At 41.7% G+C, this 12,979-nt stretch overlaps 1 protein-coding gene across 1 annotated transcript in view; it reads left to right on the top strand.

The window, feature by feature from the left end:
* Positions 1–12,979, top strand: part of ABHD16A (abhydrolase domain containing 16A, phospholipase) — a 274,475-nt gene that overhangs the window by 137,876 nt on the left and 123,620 nt on the right. Inside the window, exon 15 of the mRNA XM_086924640.1 lies at positions 611–667. Coding sequence (XP_086780766.1) covers positions 611–667 — 57 coding nt within the window. The remainder of the gene's footprint in view (positions 1–610; positions 668–12,979) is intronic.

Consider the following 12,979-nt stretch of genomic DNA (forward strand, 5'->3'; position numbering starts at 1 on the left):
CTCCCTCTAGTGTGTCTTGGGGTGCAAGGATCTGCAGGACCCTCTGGTTACCAGCAGATGATCTGTCCACTGCGCCATCTGACACCTTAGTCTCTGTCACATTCTCTGTATGACTTCAGTGCCGACTTCTGTATAGGCTCCATGACCTGCATCAGTCCCTTCCTTTTCGATGCTGGACCCAATGTCTGACCCCGAACTGACTTAAGCTCATTTCCTAACGAAAATTGCTCTGCTGGTCACCGTATAGCCTAATTCCAATCCTGTATCCCTTCTAGAGTGGACACACCCTCAGCTTTTCACCACCTAGAGATTATGAGGGTGGAGAGGATTTATGTTGATGACAATGGTTACATAGGCTTACAAGAGATTGATTGACTTGACACTTCCCCTTGAACAGAGTTGTACTCGCTATTTGAACCTCCAGCGGAAGAGAGTGCTTCATTTGCAGTGGTAATTTAAGGTGCACCTGACGCCTTTCACCTAGAACTTGTGCAGAGTCCATGCTGTCATTTATATAACAGCAGAAGGCAGAATTTATCTTCATAACGTTTAGAATTCCTGAAATGTTTTTTTCCACTTTTCTGTCTTTGATTATATCTTTCCTATTTAGATACCAGGGCCCAGTACTGCTGTTTCGACGAACGAAGGACGAAATCATTACTACCACGTGAGTAAAAACAATCATTGTATTTGTATGTACAAATTTTAGTTGACTTCCTTTTAATACTATTAGTTCTCTGTTCTTGTCTCACTCCATGTATGTTGAAATTCTGTAAAGAATGCTGCTAATTTGGGTCTTGCTGGCTGCAGACGGCTTTGGTTGTTGACAGGCCCTCATGTTTGCACCACCACACACCTCCAGAGAGAGACTTAAGGTCAGCCCACTTTAGTTATGGGCTTGTTTGGTTAAGACACCTTTGTTGTCCATCGCCTTCGGGAAGAGCCTATGGTATTTTACAGATGTGTATATTTGTTTGCCTTCACATTGTCTTTGGTGAAAATAGTCCCTATTTGAGATCACAGCTGACTCTACAGCCAGCTTTCCTTATTAATTAGTTCTGTTACGTATGCCACTGAGTATAGGTCGCAAAATTCAAACACCAGCTGCTTATAAGTATCCGGTACAAAAGGGCGTGGTAATGGATGGAGCATCTGAACCAATCAAACACTCCAACCCAGTCAACAGATCTGTTCTTGATCACCGTTCTTGAGCCCACTCTGCCACCCCAGTTCAGACATGGCCATATGCAAATCAGTCTGACCCTGTGCCTCATGGGAACAGTCCAGCCCGAACTGCCAAGCCATGCCTTCCCTGGACCGGATTCAAGCTTCCTAGGACTGGTTTCTGGCATTACAGCAGTCTTCAGCCAGGCTTGCTTGAATCCAGTGGCAAAGTGAGCAAGGGGCTCACGTCTGAGCATACCCTGCCAATCTATGGCGAACAAAGCGGTACAAAAGGGGTGGTGATGGACGGAGCATCTGAACCAATCAAACACTCCCACCCAGTCAACAGATCTGGGTTGTACCGCTTATAAGTATCCAGCGCAGAGAGAAGTTTGTAGACATGCCTGCCTGTATGTGCCAATTGTTTTTGCTTCTCACGAACATGTTCCAGCCCTGCTAGATCTTTGCGTCATGTGCCTGCCTCAATTATTCCTCTAATATAGCGGATCTATGTCTTATGTTGCATCCTATGGTGGTGTTTCTAGAAACAAGTTTTTGGAGAGATGTAATTTCCTTAAATATATTCTTGAAAACATTCTTTTTTACTTTGTGCTCCAGTTTGCTCTATGTTTTGAGCAAAATTGCTTGTGTATTTTATTCCTTGAAAGAAAGTGGTGATTGTAGAGGGCCTGCAGCATCGGGTGGGAAGGGTGGATGCAGGCTAAAAGCAGCTGCTTAAACCGCTCCCTTACTTTTGTGACACCCCAGACAGCCTCAAATGCCTGCACTTTTTTTTTTAAACGTTTTTCTGATGTTCAGTACTTTAGTGCACATTTAGCTACAGAGAATTGAGAGTACATTTTACACGTTTTCTGAATGATACACATGATGCATTTCACCATTACGTGTAATTTAGGCACATTAGGGCAGAAAGCAATGTTAACATTGAAAACTAAGGTGGCAAATTATATATTATCTATGGAAGAGAAAGTCTGAATGGTAAGAAGCCATAGTACTTTAATGAACTTAGATTATTATGGAGGCCTGTCCCGGGAAAGGGGCCTTGAAAGGGCTGAAGCTTTAACCCAGTTAAAGGCCTTAAGGCACTTGGGGCCAGATGTAGGTAATTCTATTTTACCGATTCATAAATACCGAATTTTACCGATTCGGTATTTATGAATCGGTAAAATAGAAGGGGGGAGATGTAGGTGAAATCGGTAATTGAATTACCGATTCTGTAACAATACCGATTCGGTAATGCCCATTGATTCCTATGGGCATTGAAGCCCATAGGAATCAATGGGCATTACCGAATCGGTATTTACCGATTCGGTAAATACCGATTCCAGCAAGGGTGCAAGATGGGACTGAGAATGTAGAAATGAGAATTCACTGAAATGATTACTACATGCTACAGAGAGAGTTGCTATGGCATTTGTACAGCACACCCAGGATCTTTATTACACAGCATGGAGACTATTTGGGGTTTTAGAGGCCTGACACACATGCTGCATAGGACTTTATAGCACTAAATGTCCTAAGGCCTGACTCACTCCATAAGTACTTGTATACCCATATTTTTAAACACATCAACTAAGCAAATTATTCTGCCACATGCTACTGAAAGATTTTCTATGTCATTTGTGCAGCACACCCAGAATGTTTAGTAGACTACAAGGAGACTATCTGAGAATTCTAACCCTGATATACAAGTCTGTAAGTGGTTAGACCACTTCATGTACACACTCTACATTTTTAACAACACTGTACTGCAAAAAAAATCTCCACAAACTCATTAACATACCAAATACTCCTATCACAATGTTTTTCCCAAAGCAGACAATTTCAGAAACAGACTCTATAGAAATAAACTTTTGCTTCTACATTAGAACACATTTTTCTTGTTAAATTAAAGTACACAACATAGATCCCTTCACAAATTTACAACTCGCCTTTAATAATCCTTTTGTAGATTTAGAACAGTGTCAATCACACACCAGATTTTCTTGAGCAGAATCTCTGAATTGTGCAGCAGTCACTTGAACCATAGATTGGTATTGCTTCCCTCTCATTTTCCACACATATTCATGTAGATAACCAATAACATTTCTTCCCACACGAATTCAAAACCAAATTAACATTTTAATTGGTTAAACATTTCTACACTTTCAAACTCACATAATGTTCAACCTTCCCCCACTGCTCTCTCTGCCTATTACCATGGTAACACTCCATAGAACACCAAGTTCATCACCAAATGTTGCAAACCAAACCAGCAAGGGTGTTTGACTTCTCAATACACCAGCTTATCCTGTGCAATGTTCCTTTTAAGGACTTTTTCTCAACCAATAGCATTTCTCCTTTAAAAAACAGTACCATGCACCCTGGTTTTCAATGTTGAATTTTCAGAAACCACCAATCATTTCTTTTTTTCAAGTGCACTGAATCTCATCTACATTTTTTTCTAAAATCCTACTTTTTAAACTGCCATTTCATTTCCAGAGCCCATCTGAGTACAACCAGATCTCCCTTCAAAATGCTTAGAATGTGGATTGTACGACACAGCTATATTTTCTGGACTGAAAGGTATGCAGCAAATAGATGCTTTCTCAACCTTGATTTACCAAATGTGGATATTATGTGGATTGGCCAGAGAGGATTGAGATGTCACCAATTGATGCCATTGGTAAAATCCTTTTTGCATCTCCCACACCCTGACCTCATAATTGTGCACTGTGGTGGCAATGACCTAGGCACTTTGACTGGGGTAGGTCTGGAAATGCTTTTAAAGGACACCTTTTGGCAATTGATGTCACTTTTTCCACAAACTGCCTTTGTATATTCTAATATATGCCAAAGGTAAAAATGGAACTGGTCCAACCAATATTGTCCACAGATTGAGAAAGCAAGGAAACATGTGAATAAGTCTGTTTCTGCTTTCCTCAGAGACTATGGTATGGGTTCTATATACCACAACAACTTGCGTTACAACATGCAAGGCATTTATAGAAGAGACTGTGTACATTTCACAGATGAAGGGTACAGAGTCTTCCTCTTGAACTTTAGACTCTGCATCAGTACTTATTTGTAGGTACAAAAAACACTCAATGAACACAACAGCTCTTTTTAGAGCCAACCAACATCTAAACACTCAAACTTGTTATTTAACTGTATTTATTTTCTTTTTTTTTTTCCGACATGCGCGCAACGTGTGTGCACCTCGCGATTTGTTTAAAAAAAAAAAAATGTTGCCCTTCGGGGTCCTTCAAGGACCCTCTGAGAAGGCCTAGGGGGTCAAGGAGTCTCTATTCTGCCCCCTTTTCACGTTCTCCACTTTTGTTTTTGACTCTCTTCTGCCTCGGGGGTGCGTGCACCGTGCCCGCACCCCGCGATTTAAAAAAAATATAATAATAATTTTTGGGGGGCCTTCGGGGTCCTACAGGGATCCCCTGAGAAGGCCTAGGGGGTCAGGGAGTCTCTACCCTGCCCTCTTTTCACGTTCTCCACTTTTGTTTTTAGCTCTCTTCTGCCTCGAAGTGACAAAATGGTGGCCAACACTTCCTGGTTTCTCCCGATTGGAATGTTGACAAACATCTAACCGCAAATCAGAATTTTGCTCGCGCACACCCCGTGCACTCTTATAGATATATATATTTTTTTCTTTTGATTTTCTCAGGAACTACTGAAGGGATTTACACCATTTAAGCAAAAGCGTAATCTGCGAATCGGACTCTACCATTTTGCCAAATTACTTGTAAATCTGTTCAGCAGTTCGGGCTGTAGTCGTGTCTGATCGTCCTATGGAAAATAACATGGGGAAAACACATTTTGGGACCCCCCTTTTTTCTCGCCCCCCACTTGACGAATCCCCCCAAAACTTTCAGGGAAAGAGTCGAGCGGAGTGGAGCGGGCCATCTTCTATGAGAAATTTGCAAAGATTCGTTAATCAGCGCCAAAGTTATTCCCAATAGAATGTTGCGGATTTCCTTTGGAAACTAGGTCCTAACTATAACTACCTAATGGCGACCGCCAGTAGGTAATATATATATATCTCCATACTAATATCCATTCACCAGCCGTCGCACCTCATGTCTTGGGTGCCGCAACATGCGGGGGTAAAGCCGCACATAGATAGTTTTTTTGACAAACCACTCCTTGGTTGAAGTGAAGCACACTCACAGGAACTTTTTGAGATTTTTTTTCAGTCATAAAGCACTGACCGCACGTTTCGGCACAACACCTTCCTCTATTCCAGTGTAAAATATATATTATCTATATCAACTGCTTATCTGTTCCCTTTGATTAAAACTTTGGTTGACTCTTGGACTACGAGTGCTGCCTCCTTCTTGTGTAACGAAGAAGAGTTTGAGCGTCTATATATATATATATATATATATATATATATATATATATATATATATATATATATATTCTATGTACATCTATATAAATTTTTCCTGGCTTGGTTCAATTTTGCCCCAGTTCCAGGCGCTCACAAAGGTGCGGTGCCTCCGCGGTTGAACCGAACCGCTTAATTATCAGCAAACCCCTCCATTCCTAGAGAGAAATGGGTCGCACTCTTGCAGTGTGATTTCAGCAGATTAATTTATTTTTAATCCATTCATCAGGAATACAGACCCTACCATGTGTATATATATATATCATGTGTGTGATCAAGGCACTTTGGTGCTGAAACGGGTAATGGCTGACTGAGCGCAACCCAATAAAGGATTCCGTGCACTAAAAGGTGGTCCGTGCTCCTGTTTTTGTGGAAATTGCAAAGGCCGGCTGGCAGAGGAGGTTTTCGAGATATATATAACTGACCCTTGCAGAGGAGTTGGAATATATAGGAATCGAACGCAAACAGTCATTGAGCCCGCGCAATCTAAACGCCTCAACAAGCAAAGGAGGAATGCCTGAAGGCGTCAAATAAGGAAATGCCTCCGGAACAAGAGGACGGTGACAGCAGAACCAACGCTGGAAGAAAACACACACAATTATTATTGTCATTGCCCCTTTAACCCAGTATCTACCTTCGTCCCCACTATGCCACGAGATGTAATTGACATATTTCATGACCGTATCACGGATTAACTCAAAAAATGACAACGAAAATTGCAAAAACAGAATACCCCCCAAGTACCAAGTGAAGCGATATTTTGAGCTTATGAATACATTGAAGAACAACAATGCTATAGTTATTAATTTGTCGGACAAAGGAGGAAATGTTGTTTTATGGGACAAACATGAATATATATTAAAGAAGTATATTGACCTCTTGATGATGCTGCCTATTACCCCAAAATTAACATGGCACTGGCGAAAGAAATACAGAAAAACTATAAAGATGACTTAAGCAAATGGAAAAAAAGAGGGTCTTATATCCAAAGATGAATCTTCCTCGTTAAATAATGAATTTTCTGTGTTACCTAACATGTATTTTATCCCAAAGGTACATAAAAATTAATTACCTGTCCCAGGCAGACCTATTGTTTCAGCTATTAAGAGTACCTTTGAAAATACATCCAAATATGTAGATTCTTATCTCAAAGACTTTGTGGTCCAGTTACCAGCATGTATTAGGGACACAACTGACTTTTTAGTTCAATTGAGCAATAAGTGTGGTCAGATGATTTTATTTTCCTTACCATGGACATCACTTCCCTATATAATAGCATAGCCCACTTAGATTGGCTTAAGGCATTTGAGTATTTTTTGGCCAAACGACCTATTGAGATGTATTGTCACAACCAAATGCTTATACAAATGATACGTTGGTGTTTGTACAAGAACATATTTATGTTTGACAATGCAGTATTCCAGCAGTTATGGTTGGTGGCCATGGGGGCATGCCTCTCCCCAGCTACGCATGCTTGCATGTGGGCTGGTGGGAGAAGCATGTCCTCAGGGTGCAGCACGCCCGGAAATGGTCGGAACATATAGTAAGATGGTGGTGTTATATCGACCTCATTTTTTGTGATTTGGAGGGGGACCAAAGATCAGGTCCAAAAATGTGTTGAGGGTATCATCATTAACATCTTAAACCTACATTTTACTGCCGATATAGATGATGTCCGTGCCAATTTTTTGGATGTCACTGTTCAAGCCAAACATGGCAAAGTGGAAACAAGCCTATTTAGTAAACCAACATCAGGGAACACAGTTTTACATGCTGAGAGTTTCCACCCACAGCATACAATTGCCATTATCCCCTATGGGGAATTTTTGCGTATTCACAGTAAGTAAGTAAGTAAATCTTTATTGCTCAGTTAAATAAAACCATTGCAAATATTGGCATATTAAAACATTAGTTAAATACAGTTGTTGTAAAAGACATAAAAATTTGAATGACTTCATATTAAAAAAAGGAAATAAGTAATTAATTCAAGAATTTGTGTTTCTTTCGGGCTGAGCGTAGAATTAAAATAAGGTGAGTCACTTATATTGCGCCTGGGACTGTTCCGGACTGCGATGTATGTTACAAATGTATTAGAGCTTGTTTTTTCTACAAATTCTGTTAGTTCATTTCGATCCCCTACTGTTTTATTGTGTGCTAGTTAGCCATCGGGGGACAGTCCGTTACCCATATCATATGATTAATCCCTGTCGTCATCCTGTGTCTGCGCTCTGTCAGTCTTGTTTCTTTTCTGCTTCCTCCAAGAATTTGACGACATGGCTTTCTAGTTGAATGTTCTTTCCATCAAGGCAAGCCTTTACCGCCTGCCGGCGTGTTCTTATGCCCAGCCTGTTGAAGTGGTGTTTTAGGTGGGATCTGCTCCGTGTCCAGACCTTTGCAGGTAGATATTAGGTGCACAATGTCTTGTTTTGCGTTCCCACATACTCGGCAGTTGATTGTTTCTTGGGGCCTTTTCCATGGTTTTGTACTGGAAGTTGGCCCAGCCGTAAGCGTAGGAACTTCTCCTTTGTGCGCCTAGTGAACCCGACTCCTAAATAGCTTTGGCAGTGGCTGCTTGTATAGCTTTGGATAACTCTCCAGCTATGGGCCCGGATTGCTAGACTTGCTTTATCCTCGATTAACAACATAGATCGTACTGATTAGTTAACTAGCTGTTTGAAGGTGTTGTGAGATCCACTGAGCTTCCAGGCTTCTTGTAGGCACAAGGAGTTTATTGCGTGCGTAAGATATTTCGCAGCCGCACTATTGCTCTTACTTTCCATCTCCTTCCATAGATGGTGATTTAGGCTTGTGGCTTCTCCTCTCTGGATCTTGTGCCATCTTTTGGCGTAGGCGCCCATTCGCTCCAACGTTTGGTTTCTCATTCCAAATTCCATCCTTATTTGTGCCCGAGAGGTGTGATTAGGCAGGCTGAAAATCATTCTCATGGCCTTTGCTTTAGTACTGTTCAGTTGCTGGGCGTCCCTTCCTCGGAGGCATTCGCTTCCGTAGGTTAAGGCTGATGTTAATTTTGCCTGAAGCACTTTAAGCAGGGGGGTGAAGCTTTGGCCGACTGCTTTTGTTTTAAGGCTCCTTAGTGCGATCCCTGTGATAATACCCCTCTGTTTTATTGCTTCCTTTTGCTGATGGAATGAGCCCCTTCTATCAAGAATTACCCCCAGGTACCTACCCTCCTCCACTATTTCCAGTGTGGTCCATCCCATGTGCCAGTGAAACCCTACAGACGATGTTTTTGCATTTATCCTCATTATTTTGATTTTTGAGAGGTTGATGCTTAAACTGTTGTCTGTTGAGTACTTAAACGTGGTGCTGATCAGATGTTGTAGCCCTATCGGTGTTCTACTAATTAGTACAATGTCATCAGCATACATTAAGTTGGAGAGAGTAAGACTCCCTATGCTTGGAGCATGAGAGTTAGTTTTATCCAGCTGCTGTGCAAGGTCTGACATGAAGATGTTGAATAGTGTTGGCGCTAGCACGCAGCCTTGTTTTAGTCTTTTGTGGTCATTATTTTTCTTGAAAGGAGATCCCCTTGCCCTAGCTTGACTTGGACCCATGTGTCCATGTGTAGTAAGATCAGCTGTGTGAGTAGGCCTGGTGGAATCTTCCTTTCTTCCAACTTTGACCATAATAAGTTTCTGTTGACGGAGTCAAACGCTGAGGCAAAACCGATGAAGCATACATACAGGGGCAGATTAGATGCCTTTGTGGCATCAATGAGAAGCGAGAGAGCTAACATGTTTGATGTTGTACCCATATGTTTTCGGAATCCTGTCTGGGTGATGGGGATTACTGTGTTTTCTTCTGTCCAATCCAAGAGCTCCTCTAGTAGGAGATCGGCGTAGTATTTGGCTTCGTTGTCGGTTAGGGCTATTGGTCTGTAATTTTTTGGATCCTTTACATTGCCCTTCTTGTTTATTGGCGCTATTATAGAGCCTTTTCATGAAGCTGGGATTATTGCTGTGTCTGTTATCTGCTTAAACAGTGGCATTAGGGCCGCTGCCCAGTAATGCAGGTTTTGTTTATACAGTATTGGGGGAATCCCGTTGGGGCCTGGCGCCCCCTCCACTTTCCCCTTCATGATCCTGCTTATTATTTGTTTTTCGGTTGGGACAAATGAAATACTGACCGGTTGTGTTGACAATGCTGGACTTTATTTAACCTTGTCCGGTCGACTAGTTGTTGCAGACTGTAGCTCTGTGTTGAAATGTGCCTGAAGATGGTTAGCCCAGGGTTCCTCTGTTACATAGGAATCAATGGTGGGGATCCTGGAGCTCTGAAGTGAGTTGACTGTTTTCCAGAATCTTCCACTTGTGTTTTTGCCTTTAGCATCATGTAGAAGTTTCGCCCATAGCTCCTCCTCTGCGTCTCTTTTTTCCTGCCAGATTATTCTCTTTTTGCTCTGTTTTAAGTTTTGCAATTCCGATTGAATTGCGATGATCTTGATGTTTTGGTTCAATGCCTTGCTGCAGTTGCCAGCTGAATCAGCTCTCTTTCCTTGACTTTTGCAGCTTTGACGATGGATCTTAGGTTTCCTTGTGTGAGCCTGTCTCAAGCTCCTCGTGAATTGTTCCCAGGCGTATAGGTAACCAGGCTTGTTTGTGATGCACTCTTCCCACTGACTTTGTGCATCAGCTGTGAAGCCTTCCAAGTTTGACGTATTGCATTTAATTCTTTTCTGTGCCACCGACAGTGAACAACCCAGGTTTGTCGCCGTCCTAAGTTGCACGGCCCCCTGGAAGTTAAGGCCGAATTCTTGAGGCTGATGGTCGCTTGCTGACATTGTGTCAATTCGGAAGTCCATGACTTTCGCAAAGAGTTGCAGGGATAGAAAGGTGAAAGCTAAGGTAGAGCTAACTGTAGAATTGTGAAAAGTAGCCGACGGGGGATTGTCGTTTGTGAAGCAACCGTTTAATGCTGCCAAATTGAGGTGTTCTAGATCCTTTATGCTTGCCCTTGCGAGCCGGTTTTGGTTGCCCCATTTACTTGTTGCTTGTTGTGGAATGTCCCATGCCAGGAACAGCTCTTCTAGCTCTGTTTCTCGTGTTTGAGGCCCTCCTAGGAACATATTGAAGTCCCCTGTTACTATGAGGCTGGGAGTTGCTGTCTGTATCAATGTTTTTGAGATCTCTTCCACCAAGAGGTTCATTCCTGGTTTTTTTCCCCCGGGGATGTAGATATACATTCATCAGCCTTAGTTTTTGTTTTCGCTCTTTTCCCCTCACTTCTAGTTCTATTGTGAGGGTGCAATTGTTGCCTGTCTGTTTTGCGATTGTATATTTCGATTTGTTAACGCTCTCTATGGCAGTATATATTGTTAGGCCACCTTTTGGATGGCCGTATTTTGTGTTGGGAGATGATATGTGTTGAAGCCTTGAATATGATGTGCTTGTTCTAGCCAGGTCTCCGGTAGGGCTATTATGTCGAATTTTTGAAGTTAGGAAAGTAGCTGAACGTCGTCTCTTTTATTTCCTAAGCCATTTATATTCCAAGAGCATATTCTTAGTTGTTGCTGTTTTGCTGCATTTTGTTGGGGATTTTGTCAGAACTTTGGGGCCCTTGTGTTATTTGTCCTCGCTATCCAATTCCAGTCATCTTGTTCAGTTAGGCCTTGCTCTTGCCCATTGATCTGAAAGGTCGTCTTAGACACTGAGAGGCTTCTAGCCCCCTTTAAAACACTTTCAGTATTTGCTGGGAGTCGCTTGCTTGTTGGATTATGGGCTTGTCTCTCCTTGTGTGCCTGGCGTAATGGTTCAGAATACCTGTTTTTTTCCATTTTTTTTTAGGCGTATCCCCCAGGATAGAAAATGCAGTTCAAATTCCATGATTCTCTTCGCTGTTTCGTTCCTAGCCCATGTTGTTTTTGTTACCTCCAGATCTGGCAGGTGGTTACTGTGGATTAATTCCACTGCCGATAGATCCTTGGTGCTAATATCAGTCAGACTGCTGATGGTTGATAGTAGAAGTAAGATATTACATCATTCACAGGGCATGTAGTACAGTAGAAACCCGTGAATACCATCAAAATGAGACAAACAAAATGCTTGAAGCGAGAGGATATAATTCCCAAAAACTTGACATAGCTAGGAGAAAGGTCAACAACAAGGTGCGGACAGTACTTTTAAATCCTGACAGACACGAAACAATTGAAGCTACAGACCGAGACAGCCAAGTACCCAATGATATTATGGAGGTACCATTGGTGACCACCTACAGCAAGCAAGCCAAAACTATCCAAGCCATCATTAGGTAACAGTGGCCAATAGTTTTGACAGATGCTACGTTAAGAAAGGTCCTCCCAAAAAGTCCCACGTTACATTTCGCAAGGCATACTCTATGCGAAATGATTTAGTGAAGAGTAGCCCCAAAACGGTAAAAACTGAAAATTGGCTTCCACATAAAAAAGGTTTTTTAGGTGCAGCTCGTGCAGAGCTTGCAAATATTGCATTACTACCTCCACATACAAATCACCCTTATCAGACAAATCTTTAGCAATAAGAGAACACTACACCTGTAGGACCGACCATGCAGTGTATGTGCTCAGGTGTAGCTGTGGGTTGTGCTATGTGGGAAGCACTAAGCTACAAGTACATGTGCGCATCCTGCAGCATCTCCGTGTGATAGTGAACTCCGACCCAGTATATCTCGTTGCCAGACATTTTAAAGGTGTTCATGACAATAATCTGAAATGTTTGCAATACTTTGTCATTGACGCAGTATCCCTTAACCAAAGAGGCGGCAATCAGGAAGGACGGCTGCGCCAGCTTGAGTCCAAATATATTATAGAGCTGGATACCAAGTCCCCATTAGGGCTTAATGTCTGAGAAGATCTTCACAATTTTCTATAAGACAGGTGTTGCAACCATGTGCGTCAGATCCGATTTAGTTTCTAAACAACATCTAGATACCCTTCTTTAATTTAGTAAGATTCCAACTTGTAATATCAGGTAGGAATAGGTCCATTTTGTTAGCTATGCAGATATGATATAAATCTGATATAATATTTATAATACAGGAATTTACAGAAAGTTGATAAAAGGTATTGCTACCCGGTTAAAATAAGCATTCCTGTATTACGATTGTAGTATATACAGATGTAACTGCCGCCGTATGATCCCTTTAGTCTCAGATTTTTTTATTGCACTTTTGTACAACAATTGCTCAATTTGCACTTTTGCACGCTCCGGTACTGTTTAGGCATTGGCACTTTCTTGTTTAACATATCTCATTAGACCCTACCTTTCTCTGTGAATTTGCGCTTAAACTGGATGGCACATATGAAATGAGGAAATTATGATAATATAAGTATTGCACTTTATTGTGTTGCACTTTATATGGAAAGTATAGGCATATTGCTGAAACGCATATCTATTAAGATTAACAATTGTACTAAAAGAG

This window comes from Lissotriton vulgaris, chromosome 5 (assembly GCF_964263255.1).
Source record: "Lissotriton vulgaris chromosome 5, aLisVul1.2, whole genome shotgun sequence".
Taxonomy (NCBI): Eukaryota; Metazoa; Chordata; class Amphibia; order Caudata; family Salamandridae; genus Lissotriton; species Lissotriton vulgaris.